At 38.1% G+C, this 27838-nt stretch overlaps 1 protein-coding gene across 1 annotated transcript in view; it reads right to left on the reverse strand.

Annotated features, from left to right (window-relative positions):
* Positions 1 to 16029: 16029 nt before the first annotated feature.
* The window catches only part of MIB1 (MIB E3 ubiquitin protein ligase 1), a 147086-nt gene continuing 135277 nt past the window's right edge, over positions 16030 to 27838 (reverse strand). Inside the window, exon 21 of the mRNA XM_090285744.1 lies at positions 16030 to 19753. Coding sequence (XP_090141870.1) covers positions 19613 to 19753 — 141 coding nt within the window. The 3' untranslated portion in view covers positions 16030 to 19612. The remainder of the gene's footprint in view (positions 19754 to 27838) is intronic.

The following is a 27838-nucleotide window of genomic DNA, read 5'->3' on the forward strand; positions in this document are numbered from 1 at the left end:
CCTCTGCTTTTCCAACCCTCTGGGAGTTCCACCTTTGCCCATTATACTTCTCATTAGCGCCTCACCCAGAAAGTAAACTAGTTACATTCAAAAGACTCTGAGTATGATTGTCACTTGTTACCTCTTTTGTTGGTGTGTTCAAAAGCAGAAAATTTGAAGTTTTTTTCTCTGATCATCTAAAATAAAACGAGTTTATCTGCAAATTCTACTTACACCCCACAGTACCTTCCTCCACTGCCCACAAACACCAAGACAATCAAGATTTGGCTTTGGTTGAGATTTATAGGGGAGCATAGCTGGATTTCCCTCTCTACCCTGCGCTGCTAATGTCCAGTTGGCTGGCGTTCAGGGCACAGTGCCAGCCCTCTATTTTGGAGAAGCATCATCCAGAGAGATAGGGGCAGATGCGGTTTGGCAACTGAGTGAGATCTGGCATGTGATTCTGTGTGCTGGGGTGTTATGTTTCTTAAATCAGTACATGCACTTAGGAGGCTGTTTATCATCATCACAGAATGTCCAGGCAGCACCCACTTGGCACCAGAAGCATTCTGAAGGTTTTGTTAAAATAACGTTTTAGTGAGAGGCCCAGGAAATGCATAAGAGAATGGCACTGCGTGGTACTAATATGTTATGCTGATACTGGCATTTCATGGGAAATTAGGACATTTTCCTGGTTCTGACAATCAGAAAGAATTCTGGAAACACCTAAGATACACTTTATAATTGTTTTTCACTTATGCAGTGAAAACAATGGCAAGCACATATTTTGAAATAAAACATTATTTCTTGGGCTAATAAAAATGAAGACGTAAGAAGAAATTAGTATTAGAACTTTGTTTTCTGTCTGTTTTTCTTGCTTTCTTATATAATTCACAAATGAGGGAGAAAAACACTTTTTTCTGCTCTTCTGCACAAAGCTGTCTTGCATGCTACTTTCAAATTTTTCAGGACTATTTTCCACCCCAGGTTGAGATTTCAGCTTTGTGATGATAGATTCTGGCAGCAGGATTTTGGAAGAGGCATCTCTAGACTGCACAGTGAAACCCCAGCACTTCATTTAGCCAAGCATGCTATTATTTTGCTGTCATCAGAAGAGATGCCCATGTATCACTCGAGAATAATGGTGTCCCAAATATTTTTGAAAGGATCCAAGTAAAACACCAGGGGTCAGTTTTTCAGGAAGGAGTCAGAAAAAAAAAAACAGAGCAAGCCGTGACCCCTTGTCCCATCAAGTAGCTTACAAAGTTCAAGATAACTTGATGAAGTATATGGTTCATATTCTGATTTTGGGTAAGGAGTTCGGTTAAGGCAAGTAATGCCTTCACATCAGGAGATTGCCTTTCTAAGGGCTTAATTTCCTCCTGTGCCAAAAGGAGGGGGCAGGCCGATGACCTCAAAGACCCCTTCAGATCAAGAATTCTCAGGCTGACAGCGGGGTTTTCCCTACTTGGCCTTTTTCCCAATAATAAAGTTATTAGAATATTAGGAAGGGAGAAGAGCAAGTGAAACAAGAGTCAGCATATTTTCAAGGGGCTCAGTCACTTTACCTAATGTTCCGTTCTCATGCAAGGCCCCACCTAGATCATAGAAGTTGATCTGGGGAAACGGACACAAGGCTGACACCACAATGTCATGTTTATTAAAAAATGGCGTCAGTCTAAGTACATGGGTTTGTAGTGTTTTAACTAATTGGTAACTCTTTTTTCCCTCTTCCTCATCAATACCTAAGTTACTAAGAAAATAATTTATTTGAGCAAAAATAATAAAGAATAATAGGTATCTCCTACACTGTTGTTGAGAAGATTAAATGAGATAACAATGTATGGTGAACCCTTAATACAGTGATTGGCCATAGTAAACAATCAATAAATGTTAGTTAGCTATTGTTGTATTAGTAACAACTCGCTTTTATACATTCTCTTTAATTTAAGCAAAGTCACATGTTATTTCACTTAATCCAATCTTTCAAAATATATTTAATGAATGTCTACTAAGAGTGCTGGGCACTGTTCTGAGCACTGAGAATACAATAGCGAGTGAGAAGCAAAGGCCCTACCCTCACAGAGCATATGTTCTGGTTGGGGGAGAAAAATCATAAAGAAGAAAATATGATAGGATGAGGGGATCGGGGATGGGATTTCTATTGTATGTGGAGTTATTAGGGAAAATCTCTCTAATAAGGATGGTATTTGAGCAGGCCCCTGAAAGGAGTGAGGGAGTGAGCCCATGGATATCCATGGGAAGGGATTCCGGGGGGTGGGGGTGGGGGGTCACAGCGAATGCAAAGGCCCTGAAGTAGGAAGGTGCTTGGCCTGTGTGCTACAGCCAGGTTTGGAGACAGGGGATAGTCAGAGACTGGGGAGGAAAGACATGAGGCTAGAGATGGGAAGGAGTCTGTTTTTTTCTCTCTGAGTGAGATGCAAAGCCTTGGAAGGGTCTAAGCTCAGGAGACAATCTGATTTACATGTTAAACAGATCACTCCAGTGCTGTGAGGAGCAGACTGAAATGGGGCCCGAGCAGAGGCCAGACAACTACAGAGGCCATTGTCCTAATCCAGGCAAGAGGGGGGTGTCTTGATCCTGATTAGCAGGGAGAAGCAGTCAGATTCTAGATCAATCTTCAAGGTAAAGCCAACAGGAATTGCTGATAGGTTTGAGCTGAAGAAGGAGGAAGAAAAATCAGGGTGACTGACACCAAGCTTTGGGGTCTGCCGATGAGAATGTAGAATTGCTTTTTACCCAGACAGAAAGACATTTATTAGACACTCCCTGTAAGCAGGTATCCCAAATATGCCAATTTTACAGATGAGGAAGCTGAGACACAGAGAGGTTATCTGACTAGCCCCAGATAAAGGGATCCTCATTGACTTAAGATATAGAGAAGGACCCAGCGAATGGCAGAATCTGACAAGCTCAGATCTTAAGTTAACAAAATAAAGGATTTTTTAAAATTTTTATTAAAATCAGCTAATGCCACTTATTTCTGAAGGCTACTCATTGGTGTTAGTCACCCTGTGCCAGAAGGGACAAAAACTTCCTGGAAGTCATGACACTTCCACTCCTCCAGGCAGGGCCACTCTTCCATCATGGAACGTCTTCTTGCTAAAAACAGCTAACCTGCTACTGGACCCCCATACCAGCCCCTTCACTGTAATAAGAGAAGAAAGATGAATAGCTCTGGAGCTTGGGGTATGGGCAAATGCAGGGAGTGCTGGGGTTTGTCTGGGTGAGGAAATCTACAGGGACAGGACTGGGGAGACGGAGATGAGAACCAGCACCAACAGAGAACAAAGTCATCGACTGAACTCCCACAGGCGCCCAGAATCCTCACACAGCCTCCCCCGACCCCATCCCAACATGGCATGAGTTCTGTCATTGTCCCCATTTCCAGGGAAGAAAGCAGGGCTGGAGGAGGGGAGGGGACTTGGCCAAAGGCTCCCACAGTCTATGAAGGCAGAGCCAGCTTTGAAGATGGGGGTGGGGACAGGGCGGGAGAGACTGGAGTTCTGCTCTTCCCACCTTTTATGCTGCCTTACAGGACAAAAGAAGTGAAGGTCAGATGGCCCAGCACATGGCATGACTGCTTGCATTAGGGGACCCTGAGTTTGCTCTGGCTCCACATGCTCTCAAACCTCACTACCTTTACAAAGTAAAAAGTTTGAGGTGGGGGTGCGGATATCTGTAACTAGATTTGGACTATCATCTTGTTAAAAATCAAAGCTTCTGGCCAGCTTTGCTTCAAAGTTGCTTCATATACGAGCTGCAAAGTATCCAAGAACCCATTAGCAACGTTGGGAGAACTCCGTTAGGATTTCTTCAAGATGTAACTCTACCTTCTCCACCCAGTTAAAGCGTCTCCAGTCTACTTAAGAGGAAGCTGCCAAGAGGTTTGGTCCTCAGAGAGGAGACAGAACTGCATCAATCAAATAAGTATTTATTCAGTGCTGACATGCTCAGGACTGTGTGATAGGCCAGCAAGAAATGCTGGTCCCTGTCACCAATTTGTTTATAATCTGACTAAACAGAGATAGACTCACATAAAATGCTTTGTAAGCAATCCACTAAGATTTCACCAAAGGCTAGCCCAGAGGGGTACTTAACAAATATTTTGTTGCAGGAACTGTTTGTTAAAACTTGTAGTTCAGATAGAGGAGAGGTCCACGGCCTTAGCGTTGCTGGGAAGGGCCCAGGGTGAGATGTGTGCTGGATGGAGAAGGTTTTAGGCTAAGGGAAAAGTATGAGCAGAGCTTTTATCACTCCTGAGTCCTGGGAAAAGTAGATAATTGACCCAAGATGGCTGTATATTCTTAAGTCTCAGTTGAAAACTCACTGTTGTGCTATAGATCCCTGATCTTTCTTACTGATGCAATGACCCATGGCCAAAAATAAATAAATAACAGCAGTTTGTCCAAAGCAGAAACTGCATTAGGGGATATCAAGAAATCCTGTGAGTTGCTTGCCTGCCATTGGAGAGGTCCTTTCTCTAGATGCAGACTAGGACCTTTTTGACAGCAGGCTATAATAGTTTCTTTGCTGTGTGCTTTGAGATGTTGGTAAGGCTGTGGTGTGAGTTAGTTCTCTAGGGATCTAAGCAGGAGGATTTATCCTAAAGCTAAAGAAGTTCACTTGACAGGCCAGTCCTTAGGCCAGTCGTTGTTTGTAAAACAGGCAAAACAATATATTTTGTCGTCAATCAGTCAAGATCACTTTCTGTTTGCACTCACACTATTTTTTTTTTTTGCTTCTGTGTGTCAGTGGCAATGGGGAGGGGGAGACTTGCATTGGTGAGATGAGGCAAACAAGGATACATTAGGGTACATTTACTTGGGATTTAGCTGCACAGGTTGATGTGTGGCTTAGAGTTCCTCCTGCGCATGCTTAAGTTATTGCTAAGCCATCCTGGCACAGAAATGGCTCCTAGGAAACTTCCATATCATTCTCTGCCTGCTGTTGTGATGGAAAGGGGTAGGGCCAAAGGGGAAATCGCAATATGCTTGTGTCCAGGGGCGCCTGGCACCTGAAGGAGAAAAAAAGGATTTGAAATCAATTAAGTCAGAAGCTGGCTTGTGAAAAATTCTTCCAGTCATCAGACATGTAAATGTAAGCCGAAGATTAGATTCTCATTAACGCTTAGTTAAATGGACCTTCTCTCCTGTCAAGATGAGGGGTGGGCATTAGTTATGTAGGAAGTTTCTTAATAAAAATATACTTTTTCTCCCCTGGACTTGGGAAAGTTTATCCTCTTTTCTCTAATTGTGATTTATTTTCTCATTCTAAATAAAAGTTTACTTTGTGTCTACATTTGTATTTACAATTTTCTATTGTTTGCCTAAATTACCTATGCTCCAGGCCCCACAAACTCTTGATCCATCTCTTGACTGTCCAAAGTACCTTATATACCTGAAAAATCACTCTTGCAAGAACCATGGAAGACACTGATTTCTGTTTTTCTGGTGGAGAGGCAGCATGTTAGGAAGTTCAGCAGGGACCTTGGGGCCAAACTGCCAGGGTTCAAAGCATGAAACATGGTGCTTTAGAAGCCACTTCATAAGTGTTAAAAAATATTATTATTCTCTAGACATGCCATCCCTTGTTCTAAATACTTAAGATACAATAATCGCTAGGTATAAAAATTTAACAATTAATTTGTAACCATACTTTATGTATAGTAACTTTTCACTAAAATATCACTGTAAAAGGAGAGAATGAATTGAGACTTTGTGCTCATTCCATTTGTTTCACTCTACACAGTAATGTGAGGATGGAATGCAAATACCAGATGAATTTAACTTGAATAAAGCAGGAGAGAGACAGAACATGTGAAGGTCAGAGGTCTGTTCAGCAACGGGAGTAGTTGTGATCGAAATAGGTCTTTAATTCACTAAGATGATTTTACTGACCCCTTGTGCAAGGCAGAGGTTGGTGCACTCAGTGAAGATCCCTGTTTGGGGAACTTGTTTTTCCCACAGGGAAATCTTCAGGGAAAAATTCCAGGAGCAGAAAAGTGAGGTAGGTTACTACCACCTGCTCAAATTTTTTTGTTTTTTGTTTTCATTTAACTCGAAACTCATATACAGTTACTTCTCACACTGACTTTCTTCCCGACACACATCAGGGCTCTCCTCAAAGGCAGGTGTGTGACGTCAGGATTGTGGCCTTTGCTTATCTTTAAAAAGGAAGGGAGGGAAGCAGGGAAGGTGAAATAAAGAAAACCAATTTTGGGTTCTAGCACAGCTACTAACTAAATGAAAGACTATGAACAACTTGCTTAAGCTCTCCAAGCAGTAAAATGAAACTCATAGTGTTAGTGACTGCATTGGACGATATCTATAAATTGCCTGTGCACGGCACATAGTAGGGGCTAAATAAGTGTTTACGTTGCTATCATTCAGCATGATATCACATTTACTCATTCCCCGGACGCTCATTAGACAGTTATTTTACACTCCTGCATTGAACATCTTTTAAAGAGAGAGTGAGAGCCTTGGCTGGTGTGGCTCACTGGATTGAGTGCCAGCATGTGAACCAAAGGCTCACCAGTTCGATTCCCAGCCAGTGTACATTCCTGGGTTGCAGGCCAGGTCCTCAGTTGGGGGCGCGCAAGAGGCAACCACACATTGATGTTTCTCGTCCTCTCTCTTTCCCTTCCCTTCTCTCTAAATAAATGTGTAAATAAATAAAACAAAAAAAATTTTTTAAAGAGAGTGAAAAATTTCTCTTCACTAAACAGTTTCCTCAGTTGAGATCAGGTCTGTCAGTCTCTGACAATGCACACAGGTAGAAAACACTTGTTAAGGAAGCTGGTTTCCCTTGTGCAAGCAGAGTTACTGGGAGGGAAAGGCAGTGGAGCCAGCAGGATGATCGTGGGCTCTAGTGTGTGTCTTCATTATCATCCCATAAGAAATGCCTGAGGTCCCACTGAGAAGTAAATGCTCTCCGTGACTGGAAGGAGACAGTTGCTAGTTTCCTGACCTGCAGTTTGAGATTCCTAATGTTTTGGGATAAGCAGCCCTCAGCATTCCTGGAAGGATGGGCTCTCCCAAGCTGTGAGGAGGTAAGATGGAGAGAAGGGGCATTTCAAGAGAGCATTCTATGGTCCTAGGATTAGGTCAGAGTCTTTCAGCAATCTCTGTCCCTGAGCTGTCACCTGCACAAGTGCTTCTCAATATTTTCCCCCCTTCGAGGAGCCAGGAAGGCTGCAGGGGGCTGGAGTTAAGTTTGGCCTTCCCCAAGTAGAAGGCTAGCATGGGCAGGAGTTGGGTATTTTGTCAGTTAGGCTCTGGCAGAAGTTCCCCTGAAGGTGAGCAGAATGCTCTGGGGGTGTCAGAACGGCTGCTTTTTCACTCCTCACACTGGAAGCACGGGATACTTTTCTCTGACCCTTCACTGTGAGCACCTGGTAGGCCTCCAAGCAATAAGATTCACCGTATGGGGGTTTTTAACTCTTCAATTTGTCCACACAGACCTCCAAAAATTGGTCAACTGGTGTAGGGTTATCTACCCTCGTCCTGGTGCCAGGATGGGTTTCAGCTCCTGGGCTTCTGCCGCAGTAAGCTGTGACTCTCTGCCTGCCTGTGTTCACTATTTCTGAAGCAGTGTCTGGCCCTGTGGCCTCAATTCTCTGATCAAATAAGAGTTGTTGATTTTCGGTTTGTCCAGCTTTTTTCCTGTGGGGAGGATAAAGTATTAACTTCCAATTTCCTCATGTAACACACCAAAACCCTACAAACTTGTTTTTAAAGGACAACTATTGAGTTAATAAAGAGGCAAGATCGAGAGACTTCCAGCCAAGATGGAGGCCTAAACTGACATGCTCCATCTCCTTCCACAACTAAGAAATAACCAGCAGTTCCAGAAAATAAATGGAGGTCCAACGTATGAAGTTATAAAGAAGTGGTGCTCGTCCAGATGGGTAAGAGGGGCAAAGCTGGGGCAGAGAGGTCAAGATGTGCTGGTGGCAGCAGCAGAAGCGATGGCAGCAGGATGGCGATAAGCACAGAGGTGAAAAGCGCCTGGGGAGCACCCCCAGCTGCAGACCAGACCCATCAGCTTGCGATTCCAACGCTGGGGAAGGCAGACCCCCATTGCCTTGGACTGTGAGGCCCGGAGGGGGTGAGGATGGAGGAGGAGGCTCCCAGTCTCTCAGTAGAGAGTGAATGGCAGGAATCCATCTTGGACCCCCACCCCCACACAAAATGCCACAGTGTGGTGAGAAGGGTCGCCTGGTAGTGATGAGTGCTCGGGGCTCCTCCCCCTGTAGCGTAGGAAGTGTGACAGTTCGCCCGGGAAGCAAAGGTAAACACAAAACTGTCAGAATGGCACAGATCATGGTAGAGATCCCAATCATGCAGCTGACCAGACAGCACATATCTATCTAATCTAACGAAGCAGCAGATAGGAAATCTTTCTGAGGCACAGCTCACAGCTTTGGTTATACAAATGCTTACACACCTAACAGCAGATCTTAAACAAGACGGGGAAGGAATGAAGGCTAGTCCTGCTGAAATGAATGAAAACACATACGAAACTAGTGGTGAGGGAAAGAAAACCAGGGATCAAATCAACAAATTGGATCATAGGGAAGGAACAAACAGTCAACCAGTGCAGAAAGAGGAAATAAAAAGTGAGGAAAATAAGGAGGCTCAGAAACCTATGGGACAGCTGTAAGCGGGTCAACATCCGAATCATAGGGTTGCCAGGAGGTGAAGGAGAAGAACTATAAATTGAAAAATTATGTGAAAAAATAATGAAGCAGAACCTCCCTAACTTGGGGAAGGAAATAGACTTACAGGTCCAGGAAGCACAGAGTTCCAAAAAACTGGATCCAGGGAGAACCACACCAAGACACATTATAATCAAAATGTCAAAAATTAAAGATAAAGAGACAATCTTAAAAGCAGCAAGAGAGAAGAAAATTATGTACAAAGGGGTCCCAATAAGACTCTCGGCTGATTTCTCAAAAGAAACTCTGCAGGCAAGAAGGGACTGGCAAGAAATATTCAAAGTAATGAAAAGCAAAAACCTACAACCACAATTACTCTGTCCAGCGAAGCTGTCACTCAGAATCGAAGGGCAGAGAAACTGCTTCCAGGACAAAGTAAAACTGAAGGAGTTCATCAGATCCAAACCACTGTTATATGAAATGTTAAAGGGACTTGTTTAGGAGAAGGAGGATAAAAACTATGAACATTAAAATGAAAACTGTATCACAACAACCAACAGAAGCTAGGGAACCGAAACAAAGGCAAACTAAGTAGGCAAAGAGAGCAGGAAAAGAATTATAGGTATGGGGAACATTATGGGGGGAGGTCAACAGGGAGGGGGAAGGGGGAAAGGGAGGGAGCTGGTACATGAATTAAGAAGCATAGTAGGAGGGAATGGAGTAGACAGGAAGATGTTGAGAAGAACTATATGCACAACCAATAGACATGGACTGGGGGGGGCAACTGGAGGGTGGGGGTTGTCGCTGGGTGGAGGGGAACAAAGGGGAAAGAAATTGGGACAACTGTAACAGCATAATCAATAAAGCATATTACATTAAAAAAGAAAAAAAAAGAGGTAAATTGAAGCAGGAAGGGGCTGTCATAGTGAGACCAGATAGAATGCTTCTGAAATTATCCAGACTTGATGGGAGTGAAGATGAAGACTAAAGAGGCATTTCCAAAGAAGTAATAACAGGATCCAGCAAACAATTAGTTATGATAAAAAGTAGTCAAATATGAAAATGACTTAAGTTTCTACTTCAAGAAACAGGATAATAATGAGATTAATGTAAGTATATTGGGAATAGTCTATTTGAGATTGGGACATATTTTCTCTGGCTGGTGTGGCTCAGTGGATTGAGTGCCAGCTTGAGACCAAAGCGTCAGTGGTTCAATTCCCAGTCAGGGCACATGCCTTTATTGCAGGCCAGGTCTCCGGTTGGGGGCGCACAAGAGACAACACATTGATGTTTCTCTTTCTCCCTCCCTCCTCCTCTTTCTAAAAATAAATACAAATCCTTTAAAAAAATATTGGGACATATTTGGTTTGAGATGCCTGCATATCTGTTCAAATATGCCCAAAGGAAGTTGGAAATAAGAATCTTAGGATGTAGAATTATGCATCTTCCAAACATATAGAAAACTGAGCCACCGTAATGGTGAGATCAAAATGAGGATGAGCAATGGGGGGAAAATAGGGACAACTGTAAAAGAACAACTATAAAAGGCTAAATAAATAAATAAGAAGTATAACTGATCATGTCCTGTATCATTATTTTAAAAAATACTAATAAAAAATGAAGATGAATAAGGAACAGCATGTAACACACCAGCACATTTATAAACCAGGGTATCATTAAGACTTTCCTCTAGAGCATCCAAAATTTTAAGTCATTTCCTTTGAGACTCATCCCACATTCATCAACTAGGAACTGCCTACATGCCCCCTCTGCTAATCTTGGTGGATTTAATTAATCTCTCAATGAAATCATATCAGTTCTCTAAATCTACTGTTGAGAACATTTTCTCTATCCATAGAATATTTAGTAAAACAGGCTGAAATTCCCATGTATTCCTATGGTGGGCAAAATAATGCCTCCTCCATCCAAAAGATGACATGATTTAACCCCTGGAATGTGTTACATTAGATTACATTATGAATATTATGTTATGTTATGAATGTTATGGCAAAAGGGAATAAAACTTGCAGGAATTAAGATTACTTATCAACTAAAATTGAAATAAAGAGATTACCCTGGGTTAACCAGTGGACCCAATGCTACAAGGGTCATGAAAAATGGAAGAGGAAGAAGAAACAATGTCAGTGATGGAACATGAGATTCAACCTCTGGATGCTGGCACTGAAAATGGAAGGAGGCCAAGGAATGTGGGTCGCCTCTAGAAGCCAGGAAGAGCAAAGAAATTTGATTCTCCCCAAGAGCATCTGAAAAAAAAACACAGCCATGATACCACCTTGATTTTAGTTCAGGGAGATTTACATCACTTCTGTCCTCCAAAACTGTAAGATCATAAATTACTATTGTTTTAAGCCGCTGCGTTCATGGCTGTTGGTTATAGCAACAATACAAAATATTGGGTTGGCCAAAAAGTTTTTTTTTTCCGTAAGATGGCTCTAGTAGCGTTTTTCATTTGAAACAATTTTGTTAGGTTGTATTGTGACAGCTGTCATATCAGTGTGCATTAAAAAAAGAAACTTAAAACTTATCAAAATTGGTGAATTCTTGTGTAGCCATTATAGTATTGGAGATGGAAGAAAACGCACATTTTCAACATATTATGCTTTATTATTTTAAGAAAGGTAAAAATGCAACTGAAATGCAAAAAATGATTTGTGCAGTCTATGGAGAAGGTGCTATGACTGATCAAACATGTCAAAAGTGGTTTGACAAGTCTTAAGCTGGAGATTTCTCACGGGACAATGCTCCATGGTTGGGTAGACGAGTTGAAGTTGATAGTGATCAAATCAAGACATTGAGGACAAGCAATGTTATACCATGCAGGAGGTAGCCGACATACTCAAAAAAACAGCCAATCCAATGAAGTTACTGGTGAAAATGAGAAGATGTCTTTTATGGAAAAAACTAAACACTTTTTGGCCAACTCAATAGAACACTTGTACTAAAACATGTATTAAGAGTATATAATCCTTTTGAACATCACTCTTTCTTCAGTATGGTTTGGTCATGGTCAGTAATGAAAGGCTCTGATTCGATTCTGTTTTTCCTATTAAATCTAAGTTAACTTCACCTACACAAGTTTTTCCCAAACTTTATGTAATGTTCCACTCAAGATATTAAGTGGTTTCATGAAAATAAGAAGAGAGAAAGGGAGGGTAATACTCTTAAATATATGAGAAATAATGAATGAATATTTATATTGACTTGAAAATCTGCCTCAGCAAGCTGCCACATCTGAGAATGCAAAAACCTGGTATAAAAAGCATGGCATTTTAATTAATCCTCACCCAAGAATAGGTCCATTGATTTTAGAGCGAGAGGGTGGGAGTGAGTGAAAAACATCGATCAGTTGCCTCTCCATGTGCCCCATTCAGGGATCGAACCCTCAATACTGGTATGTGCCCTGACTGAGCATCAAACCTGCAACCTTTTTTGTGTACAGGACAACACAGTAACCAACTGAGTCACTGGCCAGGGCTAAAGCATGACATTTAATTAGAGCAGAGATTTTCAACCGTTTTCTCTCATGGCACAAATAAACTAATTACTAAAATTCTGCAGCACACCAAAAAATGTATTTTTTGCCAATCTGACCAAAAAAATCATTCACATCAGATGGCTATTGTTGTGTCGGCTGTCGTCATTTTTTTATCTGACAATCTAAGGGAAAAGAGGTCAGTGCCCCTGACTAAATAGTCAGGTATTGCATGTTTTAAAAATTCCTGGAGCACACCAGTTGAAAATCAGTGGATTAGAGCATTAGTGCAAAGGCTGCATGGCCTAACAGTCTCACTGGCATATCGTCATCTTGATGGTCTCTGTTTCTGGTCTTGTCTTTTACTTACAGGATTATCTCTTTTTTTTTAACCCTTACCAAAATAAAAATGAGTTTATCAACTAGTTTTGTTATAAAAGGGAAAACTAGTATTACAGAACTGTACACCTGAAACCTATATAATTTTATCAACCAATGTCACCCAAATAAATTCAATAAAAAATAAAGGGAAAGACTATTAGCCAAATGATCATCCTTCAGCAATGAATTTATCTAAGATCGTTTTGAGTGTTCTTGTTTAACCCATGCACTCATACTCTCTTACAAATGCCTATCACTGCTCTGCAATACACCATTTAAAAGTTTTTGTCTGTTAAGTTTGGGAAATTCTACACTATAAAACTAACAAATAATTTTAACCTCTTGAAGGATGAATAACTGTTAACGATATCGTCGTCGGCAGCCGTCCGTCTCGAGAGACGATGGTGTAGCTTCTTAAGAGTCTATCTGCACCGCCAAGAATGGCTGTGCAGTCCGACTCGGGAGTGACACGGTATCTGTCTCCTCCCGTGTTGAATCGACATCTTGCGATGACGCTGGAGTGTCCTCTCCAGCGAAGCTGAAGCTACAGAGCCTGGGCAGGGTGATATGGAGGGTCTGCTGTTGCCCATGCAGCAGACCCCCCCTCTCTTCGCAGCTGAAGGATCCAAGGGAAAGACGGAGTCAATACAGCTTGGCTTCAGGTGCGCCGCAGGAGTTGCCGGTGTTGACTACAACGTCAAACCGCCTTAGGGACTCCGGCTCCGGATTTTCTGTCGGGGTTTACTCCCTTAGCCTTTCCCCTGAAGAGGTATGCCGCAAGGCAGCGGAGGTTTTTTGGAGTCAGAGTTTTCCTTCTCTGAACTGTTAACGATAACAAAATATATAAATCAGGTTTTCTAAAATGGTTTTATTTTTATAACCTATACAGTTTCAATTTAATAAAATATTGCCACAAAATATATAATTACACAGCAACAGAAAAACAGTTACAAGTTATCCAAAATTCAATTCACAATTTTGAAGTTGAAATACATGTTTTTTCAAATAAACAATTTAAAAAGATTGTTTCAGACAGTTTTCTTCTTAAACATCCGAATACATATACTCAGTCTTTTGAACTCAAACTAGACAATTTCTTAATAACTTCACAAATAAATGCTTCTATTAATATGAGAAATAAAATAAACCTCAAAGCATTCAAGTACTAACTTAAGTCACAAAATTTATTTAGCTAAAACCAAATAAATCATTATTTTAAAATGTACTTGTGAAAATGAAGTCTACCTCTGAGTTGTGAAGAGGAACAAACAGTTTATTAAAAAAAGGTTAAGTTCTTCCTAAATAATTGATTGATTTTCTTTCAAATTTATCCTATTTAGACTACTCTCACAATATATCTTAATCCTGAAAGAGTGCGAGGTGTTAAAATGCAAACAGCTTCTTTGGCCCATTAGATAAGAGGTACCTTAAATGTAAACTATTGTAATGATAGCCTTTCAGATGTGGACACCTGTATCTTATTGAGCTAGAGATATATGTCCTTGTTTCTCAAAGACATTAAAATTTCTTTCCTAGTAATAAAAGATTTGATATACTGAGATTTGTTTTCAAATGCCTTAAGAATTAAAATTCATGTGTATGTCTATAAAGAATAGTTTCAAAAGATTAGAAGAATGCATTACACAATGATATTACATCACAGGTTTTATTAATGGTAAATGTTTGCATTTATTTTTTAAAAGCTGAGCTCTTGATAAGCTTCTTTAAAAAAAAAAAAAAGCTAATAAGCAAGAATCACTTGCCATACAAAAACTATATTCACAAACAAGACTTTAAATTTAATCAAGTGAAAGCTAAAAACCACTGTAAAAAATACAAAGCAAAACACTGCTGAGTCAATTAAATTGCTTTCTGTCACTGAATATACTGTATTTAGAATGACACAAGCATAGTGAACTTAAAAACTATTTTGCAGATTTACTCTAAGACTAGCAGCAATACTAGCATAAGAATAACATGCAATTCGTGATTTCCACCCCCAACCCCAAAATTTCTTTTAAACTGAATCACTTGAACAAAAGGTCTCTTTTTCATTTGAGAGGAAGACCATCTGTGTTAACCAAAGAGACCCTCATTTCATATTAAAATGGCAAACTGAACCCTATCTCCTCTTCCCAGATGCTACTCATACATGACTTTGCATCATGGCTTAACATAGAATTATTTTTCTGATAACAGTGTCATGGCCATAAATAATCATTAAAAAAAAAAAAAACTATTAAGTGCAAATCTAGAAAACTTCCTTTAAAGAATCACCGAAACCCAGCACACATACAGTATTGCTATTACACAAGCTTAAGCAATACAACTTATAAATGTGTGCATACCCACACACTATGCTTTCTATAGAGTTTTAGTAGTGTTGCCAAGTTAATAATTCTTTCAAGGCACTGAAGAATTATGTAGATGAACCTTCAAAAATATAACTACCAATTGTTTAAACTGTTAAGAAGCCCTGAGTCAGAACTTTCAATAACTTCCTGAAGTTATAGATTTCAGGAAAATGGCATATTTGTTTATTTTATGGAAAACTACAAGACCATTTTGCTTTTTGGAGGAAAGAAGTCATGTCTATGAAACAAAATCAAAGAGACTGTACAGGAAAAGTAAAATATTCAGCAATACTATCTTTCTTACACATTTTATACACATCAATTACAGCTTGTAGTTATGGATTTAGGCACCAAATTGATGTGGCAAGTCACCTTTCCTGTACCTACTGCTTAAATCCTCAAGAAAATAAAAATTTCAATTTTAACCTTGGGTTTTTATCTCCTCCTTAGCCACAAATACGAGTAAATACTGGAAAAAATAATACACTAACAGAAAAGGAGGTAGAAATGTTAATGTAGCAACTTACAATTTTAATTCATCAGCTCTACTATCTAGTTTTTATTTTAATAATCCAGTTTCACCCACCACTAACCATTTATCAGTAACTTGAGGCTCAATCTAAAGGATTTCCCCCTCATTGGAGCAAAGCAATGTACACATGAGACAAAAGTAAATAGTTTTTCCTCAAATTTAATGTTTTAAAGAAGTACAGCTGTAATTAATGATTATAGTTTTATATAAAGTTGCAAGGCTATATATGATTATCAAGTAATAGCAGTAAGCATTCCTACCATAATAGTCAAGCAAATAAAATTAGGTTGCTTTCGGATAGAAAACAATTTTTAACAGTTATATGTAGACTTAAAGACAACTGACATTTTCAACAAGGCACACATCATTTGCGATCACCATTTACCTTCCCAATTTAGTACAAATTCAAAGCTCAACTAATTCTAATGTTTAAAATGCATTTCTGCTCTCTGGTTCAAAATGAACTCACAAACTCTTCCAATTAACAGACATTTAAAACCTAGTCAATTAAGAATGATGATAATTGTAAGGGGAGGGCAGGAGAAATTCTGTCATCCCCCAAATTTTAGCAACTTGATGTTTACTATGACTTTAGATCTTGCAAACACAAACTGTTAAGATAATTCAGGTGTTTCGTTTTATATTTAATCAAAATTTTGATTTCACGGGGAGGGTGTTGTTTAATGAGTATACAGTTTCAATTTTTCAAAATGTAATCTGTTTCACAACCATGATAATTTACTTAACATTACTGAACTGTACACTAAAAAATGGTTAGGACAGTAAGTTTTATGTTGTGTTTTTACAATTAAAAAAATGCAAAAATTTCTATTCCAAAATTTAATTTTTACATAAATTAGTACTACACTCTGAGAAGATAAGTGCTTTTTCTTTCAGATATTTTTTTTAACAAGCATTTTAAAGTCTATACTTTACAAAGCAATCGTCAATTAAACTACACTGAAAATTGATTGAAAGACATTTCTATTACTCAATTAAATACACTTTCTCCACTTACTGCTTTGATGAAATCTACACAATTCCCCCTTTTCCCTCTATTCAAACACTAACATTTCTTTCATACTTTCTGCAACCCCCTACTCTCCTCCCTATCTTAACCCCATCACTAATTCTCTTAGTTCATAAATCTAACTAATTCCTAGTCCAAAAGGGTCCAAAATTAATAATAAACAAATAAACAGCAACTGGGCAACACATAACTAGACAGTATATTTCTACCATGTAAAAATGAAGCAAGCTTTGAAATTTGAATTGGACAAATCTTAAGCAACATGCATTTCAATATGCTAGAATAGCCTTACAGGCTAAAGCCATCAAAGATATAAATTTAAGAAAGTTATTTTCAACATTACCAATTAACTTTGTGCTTCAGTAGCTATTTGGTCAATCTGTAATGTTTAAAATTACAAATAACCAAGCATAATTCAGCCAGCTAAACTAAACATTTGGCTAATATAATACTCCTATACTAATATAAAATGATTTTTTTTGAATCCTGCTCCCAACAAAATGAAACATGTATAAAGAAAAACAATTAGAATAGCACCACCATTTGGTAAGTTGTATGGTTTGAATAACAAAATTGACAATCTTTAAAGAATAAAGAAAATGTGGTAGGCATGAGGGGGGCAGAAAGAGGGAGTTCAAATACTACTTAATGATTACTCTTATAAAACATTAAGAAGAAATTCCATCAGTAGCTTTGGATCCCTTCTTTTTGTCTGCAGATTACTTCAAATATACAGCCGCATGATAAATTCTCTATGCGCTAAGTTGCTAATCCTTTTTTTCAATGTCATGTATTTAGCCCCTGAAGCCCAATGTTTTTTAATGAATGCATGTTAGTTTTGTTTTTAACTGATTCTAAGAAAAGTAAAAGCTCTTTGAGGCATAAGATACAGAGATGATAATGAGAAGGAAACATACCTAATTGGGAAAGCACTGCTGAGAGACATATCTAATAAGAGGTAGCAGTTTCACACAGTTAGAAGAAAGTCACTTAAAACAGTTAAGTTCTTAATCTTTTCTCTCACATTCCCAAAATAAATTCAAATTTTTTTTTTCAGGTGCTTGAAAACATGAATAGAGAAACGTTTTCTATTCATTAAGTAACTTTCAAAGTGGTACAAATACAGAAAATCCACAAGTACATAACACTATAATTATAGTGACTTTATAACTTTTGTAATAGTTTTTAAGTTATTTTATCTTTAATATGGTGGAAATAAACAAGTTTGGAAAATGAAATTGCCTTTTAGGAATATAACTTTCAGCACTGCAGCTCAGAAGACAAATAAAAAGGATTTAAGTAGAGCTCTAGACCATAAAATTCTCTGGTTGGCCAAAATATGCACAAGTTAGCCAGGTGCTCCCTGATTACCAGCAGATCTACTGGAAAAGAGAGGAGTGACCCAGGGCATGGAAGAAAGGAAAATCTGGACTTACACTGTTTTCAAACTTGAAAGAAAATACCTTATTTGTCTTTTTATGTGAACATCGTCAGTCAGATGTTCTTTTTCTAACTTTAAAATATGGCTTAAAAATAGCCTCGGTGGCCCTTTATTAGATAACTGAGTGGAGTCAATATCAGCTTTCAAATGTAAATTTATAAAAATTTTATCGTTCTAAATGATGTGACTCAGCTAAATGCAGATATGGAATTACCAAGACTATAAAATCAGCCAGCAAAGCCCACCACTGTTTTCACCAGGACCTGCAATGGCAGCAGCCATTAAATAGTCAGAAATATGATGCTATGAGGACTAGAGACTTTGTACTTTCAGAGTTGAGTTGTAACAGAAAAACTGACTTAAGAATCAGATTCAAAGGGAAAAACCACAAGATAACTACCTTTAGGAGTACATGTATACACAGTATATAGTAGACACTATTGTAAATAGCTGACAATCTTAATAATCTAGCAGCAATGAACCCCAAAACACTTATTTATGTGTATATCCATCCTAGATTACTCGTTCAAAGAAGAGAAAATGATTAGATGGTCTAAAGTCAAAGTCTTATATAGAGCCTAAAAAACTTTATAGGTAATTGGACATATTTCTGTAAATGTCCTAGTCACTCTTTCTAAAGTAAGTATTTGTTTTTAGGTTATTTACCATGTCCTGAATATTGTTGGCAGTTTAAACAGTATCCTTGTCTGTATAAAGAGAGAATGTTTTCTTTATAGGAAGCGTTACTTTCTGAGAGAGAATGCAAGCAAGGTCCAGAATCAGAATCACTGTCACAATTAACAGATATGGAGAAGAAAGGATTGCTGGCTTTGGACAATGCATTATCCTTCTCAGATCACTGGGGTACCACTATTTGGCATATTAGAAAAGTTGAATCAAACCTCAGAGGTGAATTAGGGGATTATCATTTCACTGGGCAATCAAGACTGGATAAGTAAATACAGGGAAAACTGAGGTACACTTTTCACAGGCATTTTTTTTAAAGGCTGACTGAACAAAACAGTATATAAATTAATATAAGAAAGGCAACCATTAATAGTTATTTAATAGATACTCTGTGACTTAAATAATTTTCCTCTCTTCAGTTCCTCATCATAATTGATTACTCCTTTTCATGTCGACCAGTCATTTTGAAACTGGCGACTGGATTCAAGTGTCCTTTTCCCTTTAAATCTTGAAAAGTAAGAGTAATGCAAAGTCATTATTCTCTCATGCTATGCTTCCATTTATTCTAAGAATTCAGAAACAATCATTTGGATAACTTTGTTTATCTTAAAAAGAGGTCTCTCTTCAATATTTCCTTGATATATGTGACAATGGTTTGACTTGCCCCTTTCATTTAATGCATAACTTAGATTCTGAGTTCCTGTGTTAACTCACTATGAATCATGAAGTCTAACAAATTTGTAATAGATCTTTAAAGGATTTTCCCCCTTAAGAAAATTTCCCCATAGCCAACAGCAAATTACCTATGGAGTACATGGACTTGTTATTTCAAAATAAAACAAAACAAACAAAAAACATGACTTCAACCAGTTTTACAGTTTTTTTGTTCTGGTATATTTACAGTCTAATTGTACTCTAGTAAAGAAACTATAATACTAAAAATTAATTCATTACAACTTCCGACTAGCTTAAAAACTTACTAAGATCTCATGACCAAATACCTTTGCTAACAAAACACATAAGAGTTTCTTGTTAATACAAAAGAATCCTTCGTTCAATAGCCTTGCGACAAATAGGACATTCACTCATTCGGTCTCCACAGAGCTGGCATGTTCCATGGCCACAGAGGAAAATCATATTCTTTAGACGATCCAAGCACACAGGGCACATTGTCTGCAATGGGAGATAACAAATAAAGTAATCAATGCTGACATATTTTGTATTTTGAAAGCCTAACATGAAACAATTATGTAACATCATTTTCTTTTGTTGTTCTAGTCAAATCTTTTGTTGCTTAAATTTTTTAGAAACTTTAAATAGTTAAAATATCATCCCTATAAAATATAAATATTCGTTATACTGTCAGGACAGTATAAAAGGCACTAAATTAAAAAATGCATAAAAATACATATAAAACAAAACATGCAAATGCCAAAATCTAATAGGGAATAAATGTAAACAGCCCCATTCAGTCTGATTCAGATTCCCCAACTCTAGGCACTCTGCTGTTCTTGTATGACAGTAACACAATGTATCAGGCCTATAGGGAAGGAGGAAGTATAGAGATGTCTCTACACATGACAAGCACCATGCTAGATATGATACAATATTAGTTCTATTATCACTCCCACTTTAAAAAGAGAGGAAGCCTGAGCTTTTGTGTGATTAAAAACTTTCCCAAAGTAAGCCATAATGTGAACTCAAGTTGCGTGGTCCCAGAGCTCTTGATTTTAAACATTTTAAAAATGCTGCACTGCATTACTATCAATGTGTATCCCCTTAGTTAAAAATAATTAGTCTTGGCTACATATTAATGAATGTAACTTTATGAACTCAGAAGAATTTAAAAGTATGACAGATATACTTCTGTGAAATACTCTAGGAAATCACATATTCATTCACAAAACACATTTTACATTTATAAAAACATATTTCACCATATACAGGGTTGGGCAAAAGTAGTTTTATAGTTTGTATACAAAATAATACAATAATTAATAAAAAATAGAAGAATAAACTGTTTCACATACAACTGTAAACCTACTTTTGCCCACCACTGTATTATAATATTTAATCTGAATTATATTTTTCCCAAATAATATAGAAATGAAAGTTAAACAAGAATGTCTAGATTAATAAACAAGACCTGACACCTACGTGAAAATGTAGCTACCAACTTTGACAATACCAGAAATCACTGTGGAATAAAAAATGGGATAATTTCAGGATGGTGGTGGAGGAGGTGGAAGCCAAACTCACCTCCTCCCAGGGCCTAACTGGAATTACAACTAAATTAAAGAACAATCATCCTGAATAATCAACTGAGGTCTGAGCTAAAGAGAAATCTTAAAAACCAAGATTTACAGAAGCCATATCAAGAGTGATAGGAAGCGCAGAGATGCAAAAAGCGTTGGGTCCACTCTTATGGGCAGCAGCTAAGGTTCCAGAGGGATATCTCAGCTACAGGGTGGTTCCCCCTGAAAAGCGTGGGGCCTAAACCCCAAGCTGGGCTTCCTGGCCCTGATCACCAGAGCCAGGATGAGGCACTCACGTAACGTCTGGCTGTGAAAAGCATAGGGGTTTCTGTCCACCAGAAAGAGACGGAAGTCCACCAGAGACTCATGCACCCTCTTAAAGGGCTAACACACAAAATTTCCTTCACATCCACTCACCAGTGGAAAGTCACTCACACAAGGAAAGTCTGGAGCTGTGGCTTGGGGAAGAGACCTGGGGGGGCAGCCACCGGGATCTCTGCGCTGAGTCATTCTCCAATACAACAGACACCATCTTTCTTGTGTGGAGCACTCCCCTTCATGAGGCATGAGCCTGGATAAAAGTAACAGTCCCACCCTCTGGACTCCCACTCGCTCCTGACCCTGTAGAGCTTAGGCCCAGCTGAGAAGTCAGTTGCCTTGGTCAAGGTGTAGAACTCTGAGCAGACTCAGGGGGTGTCAGTGACTGAATTGTCTGGCTTTGGGGAGCGGGCCACTGCTCCCATTTTCCTGTGAACCTGACTGGCACTTCTGCCTCACGCGAGATCCAATAGAACCACCCTCCCAGCTTCCAGCAGACCCACCCTCTAGCCCTCTAGGCTGGCGCAGTTCCTAGTGGCTCTGTGCTGCCGAGATCGAGGCAAAATCTGGAACAGACTGAGCTGGGTGGCTCTGGCGAGAGGGCCACAACGACCACGTTCCCTGAAGCCTGAGTGCCATCTCCCACTCACAGGAAATCGACTAGCCCCATCCTACTGACCACCAGAATCTCTTTCAGTGACTGAACCTAACAGGGAGCCAGCAGTTGGAAACAGCTGAAGGCGAATCTTGGGGTGCCCTGAGGCTTTTCTTGACCTGCCCATGGGCCCGGAGCTGGTAAAACCCAGCCATAGAGCACAACTTGGTCCTTTCCGTGCACACCTAAGCCCAGCAGAGGCAGCCACAAACTGTGTATCGCTTGTAGCTCCAAACAGTTTTCCCAGGGCCAGTCACAGACAGTGTCTGAAATTGGCCTGACCATGTCCCTCCCAAGAGGCCCAGAACCAACATACCCAGTGGCCACACTCAGACACCAAAACAGGATCCAATAAGCTTCACAAGCAGCATACCCAAAGGGAGATCTCGGCAGGACCCAAACCCTGCTGAGGGGAATTCTGCTTCATGTGATTAGCACTGGCACAGCAACTCACACGCTGTGGTCAGAGCTGAGCCTCACAAACAGCCAGCCTCACTGTTGTTCCCATGACTCAATTACAGTAGGAGGGCCTACATACCCACACAAGGAACATTCCTAGAGCACCCAGCTCAGGCAAAGGAGACTGCACCACTTGGTCCCAGAGGACACCTACTACATAAAGCCACAACACAAAGACTGGGATTCATAGCAGATCTATCTAACACATAGAAACAAACACAAAAAAAGAGCCAAAATAGGCAGACAAAGAAAGAAGCCCCAGATAAAAGAACAGGAGAACTGTACAAAAAAAGAACTAAATGAAATGGAGTCAAGCAATTTAACACCTATCAAGTTCAAAGTAATGGTTATAAGGATGCTCAAGGAACTTAGTGAGAACTACAACACAAAAAAAGGACATAGAAACCATAAAAAAAGAACGACTCAGAAAAGAAGAATACAATACCTGACATAAAGAATACAGAGGAAGGAATAAATAGTAGGTTGGATAAAGCAGATGACTGAAATCAGTGGTTTGTAAGACAAGGTAAAAAAAAAAGAAAGAAACAGCCAATGAGAGTAGCAAAAAGAAAACAGAATTTAAAAGAATGCGGACAGTTTAATGGACCTTTGGGACAACATGAAGCATAAAGGATCCGCATCATAGGGGTACCAGTAGAAGAAAAGACAGAGCAAGAGATCAAGAATCTATCTGAAGAAATAATGATTGTAAACTTCCCTAACCAGGTGAAAGGAAAAGACACACAAATCAAAGAAGCACAAAGAGTCCCAAACAAAATGAAACCAAAGAGGCCCATACCAAGACACATCATTTATTAAAATGGCAAAGGTAAAAGACAAGAAGAGAATCTTAAAAGCAGCAAGAGAAAAACAGTTACCTACTAGGGAGCTCCCATAGGACTGTCAGCTGATTTCTCAACAGGAACATTTCAGGCCAGAAGAGACTAGCATGAAATACTCAAAGTGAAGAAAGGCAAGGACCTATGACCAGGACTACTTGACCCAGGCAAGGCTATCATTTAAAATCAAAGGAGAAATAAAGAGCTTCAGGATAGAAAAAAGGTAATGGGCTTTGTTACCATGAAACCAGTATTACAAGAAATGTTAAAAAGGACTGCATTAAGAAGAAAGAAAAAAACAGAGAAATGCAGTTAAAAGAATAAAATGGCAATAAATACATACCTATCAATAATCACTTTGAATGTAAATGGCTTAAATACTCCAATAAAAAAAAATATGGTAGCTAAACAGATAAAAAAGCAGACATGTATATATATATATATACACACTGTATACAAAAGACCCACCTCAGAGCAAAAGCTAATACAGACTAAAATTAAAGGGGTAGAAAAGATATTTCATGCAAAAAGCTGGGGTAGCAATACTTAAATCTGACAAAATAGACTTTAAAACAAAGGCTGTACAGTAAGACACAAAGAAGGACACTAAATAATGATAAAGGGAGCAAACCAATAAGAGGATATAAAACCCTTGTAAACATTTATGTACCCAATACAGGAGCATCTGAATATGTAAAGCAAATCTTGATGGGCATAAAAGAAGGATCAACAGTAATACAGTGATAAGTAGCAGATTTTTAACATGCCACTGACATCAATGGACAGATCTTCCAGACAAAAAAATCAACAAGAAAACAGTGGCTTTAAATGACATACTAAAGCAGATGGATTTAATTGATATCTTCAGAGCATTTCATCACAAAGCAGGAGAAAATACATTCTTTTCAGGTGCACATGAAACATTCTTTAGGACAGACCACGTTAGGACACAAAACAAGTCTCAATAAATTAAAGAAGACTGAAATCATATCAAGCATCTTCTCAGACCATAACAGTATGAAACTAGAAATTAAGCACGAGAAAAATACTGAAGGCTAAATAACATGTAACTAAACAATGAATGGGTTAACAATGAGATCAAGGAAGAAATCAAAAGATACCTTGAGAAAAAATAAAATGAGAGCACAACCACCCCAAATCTATAGGACACAGAGAAAGCAACCCTAAGAAAGCCAGAGCATTACTGGCCTACCTCAAGAAACAAGAAAAATCTCAGATAAACAATCTAACTTTGCACTTAAAGGAACTTGAAAAAGAACAAATAAAGCCCAAAATGAGTAGACAGAGGGAAATAATAAAGATCATAGCAGAAGTAAACGAAATAAAGTCCAAAAAAACAATACAAAGGATCAATGTAACCAAGAGCTGACTCTCTGAAAAGATAAACAGGGTTGACAAACCTTTACCCAGACTCATCAAGAAAAAAGCAGAGGACCCAAATAAATAAAATCAGAAATGAAAGAGAAGTAAAAACTGACAACAAAGAAATAAAAAGGATTGTAAGTAAACATCACAAACAACTATATGCCAACAAATTGGAAAATGTGGATGAAATGGATAAATTCCTAGAAACATACAATCAGAGAATTTGAATAGACAGATCACAGCTGCTGATTCTGAAGCAGTAATCGAAAACTCCTAGTAACCCAAATTCCTGTACCAGATGGCTTCACAGGAGAATTTTACCAAACATTCAAAGAACTACCACTTATTCTTCTGAAACTATTTCAAAATATACAAGAGGAGGGAAGACTTCCAAGCTCATTGTACGAGGCTGGCATTATCTTAATTCCTAAACCAGATAAAAACACTACAAAGAAAGAAATTTATAGGCCAATATCCCTGATGAATATAGATGCTAAAGTCCTCAACAAAATATAACAAAACAAATTCAGCAATACATTAAAAGATTATACACCATAATCAAATGGGATTTATTTTGGGGGATGCATCTATTTATTCAATAGGTGCAAAATTTTTTTTATAAAACCTATCATCAATTTATGATAAAAACACTCAGCAAAGTGGGAACAGAGGGAACATACCTCAATGTAATAAAGGTCATGTATGACAAACCCATAGCCAACATCATACTCAATGGTGAAAAACTACAAGTGTTTGCCTTAAGACTGGGAACAACATGGGGATGTCCACTTTCACCACTCTTTATTCAACATAGTACAGGAAATCCTTGCCACAGAAATCAGACATGAAGAAGAAATAAAAAGGCATTCAAATTGGAAAGAAAAAGGTAAAACTGTCATTATTTGCAGGTGACTTGATACTGTATATAGAGAATCCTAAAGATTCCACCAAAAAACTACTACAACTGATAAACGAATTCAGTAAAGTAGCAGGATACAAAATAAATATCCAGAGATCAGTTACATTTTTACACACCAATAATGAACTATGAAAAAGAGAAACTGAGGAAACAATTACATCAACAATTGCATCAAAAACAACAAAAGGCAATCAATAAATTTAACCAAGGATGTAAGAGACCTATACTCAGAAAAGTATAAGACATTAAAGAAAGAAACTGAGGAAGATACAAATATGTGGAAGCACAAACCATGTTCATGGTTAGGAAGAATTAACATCATTAAAATGTCCAGAATACCCAAAGCAAGCTACAGATTCAACACAAATCCTATCAAGATACCAATGGTGTATTTCATAGCACTTGAACAAATATTCCAAAAATTTATATAGAAACACAAGACCCCAAATATCCACAACAATATTGGAAAAGAACAAAGTTGGAGGAATCACACTACCTGATATCAAACTATACTACAATAATCAAAACAGCATTGTACTGACATAAAAACAAACATATAGATTAATAGGACAGAACAGACGGCCCAGAAATAAATCCATGCCTTAGAGTCAATTAATATTTGACAAAGGAGGCAAAACATACAATGCAGTAAAGACAGTCTATTCAGTAAATGGTTTGCAGAAAATTGGACACTTAGCTACAAAAAAAATGAAACTAACCACCTTCTTACACCATACACAAGAATAAACTCAAAATGGATTAAGAACTTAAATGTTAAGAGTTACAACCATAAAAAGAAATCAATGGCAGTAAAAGTCTCAGACATTTATCACAGCAATATTTTTTCTGATATATTACCTGGGCATGGGAAACAAAAGAAAAAATAAACTAATGGGACTACATCAAACTAAAAATTTTTTTCACAGCAAAGGAAACCAGCAAATGAGAAGAAAAACCACTGAATGGGAGAACATATAAGGAACTTATAGAATTTATAAAACTCTCAACACCAAACAAAAACCCAAACAAACCAATTAAGAACTGGGCAAAGGACCCGAATAGACACTTCTCTGGAGAGGACATACAGATGACCAACAGACATGCAAAGATGCTCAAGATTACTAATCATCAGAGAAATGCAAATCAAAACCACAATGAGGTATCACTTCACACCTGTCAGAATGACTATCATCAATAAGCCAACAAACAAGAGCTGGCAAGGATGTGGAGAAAAGGGAACCCTTATGCACTGTTGGTGGGAATGCAGACTGGTGCAGCCACTGTGGAAAGCAGTGTGGCATTACCTTAAAAAATTAAAATGAAACTGCCTTATGACCCAGAGATTCCACTTCGGAAATATATCCAAAGAAACCAGAAATACTTAATTCAAAAGAATATATGCACCCCTATGTTCATTGTGTATTATTTACAATAGCAGATATTTGGAAGCAGCCCAACTGTCCATCAGTAGATGAGCGGATAAAAAAAAAAAAAGCTGTGGTACATTTACACAATGGAATACTACTCAGCTATAAAAAAGTTACTTTGAGTTAATACACCCATAAGATCACATGAAATTATTGTCTGTTAAAGAGACATTAGGGTAATAGAAAGATTAGAGGTTTAAAATAAAGGAGGAGAGAGTTATTCAGATGCTTTACCTTTGTAACCTTAAGGGGCCCCTAAAGAAATCCCGCCTTTTCACAGAAAATGAATTTTGTTTTAAGTGTCTAAATATTTTAATTGATGAAATATGGTAACAAAAATAATTTAAGGAAGAAGAAACTTCTTTGAATAGGAAACTCTGGATAAAGGTAGAGCTGAATTATTCTTTAGGATCCATACAGGGTGTCATTGTTTATTACAAAAACAATTTTAATTCACAATTAAGAGATACAATGCTTTTCACAGGTGTGTTCAAAAACCAGTTTTACCTTTCTATAAGTGTCTATGGAAAAGGAACTGAGATTCTAAAGAGTGTCAAAAATTTAAAAACATTTTCTTTTATGCAAAATATGTTCCTACTTCAATATTCCTGCATTAAGAACTTGTAACTCCATATTTATCTTTACTTATGACAAGCATTACTAGCTGCTGGATTTCAGAAGAAAAATAGGACTAATCATAGAGTTTTCATCTTTTCAGATATGTGTTTAAATTTCTAAAAAATATATACATTTAATTCTAAATAAATTATCACAAGGGTCATTAGTTATCCTGCATCACTATTAACTATGTTCCATTCTTACAAATTCAGATAGAAAAGACAGGTGTTGACTTTAACAGTCCGTGACAACACTGATGTAGCTGCCTACTAAAGAAATAATACTGTTTGCTGCTCAATCCTTTGAATTAAATCAAATTTAATTGCTGGGTCAAATAGTAAGGTTGAGGGGAAAAGACTTTCTTACCATATGCCTACAAGTT

This window comes from Furipterus horrens, unplaced genomic scaffold (genome assembly GCF_987537825.1).
Source record: "Furipterus horrens unplaced genomic scaffold, mFurHor1.1.pri manual_scaffold_8, whole genome shotgun sequence".
NCBI lineage: Eukaryota > Metazoa > Chordata > Mammalia > Chiroptera > Furipteridae > Furipterus > Furipterus horrens.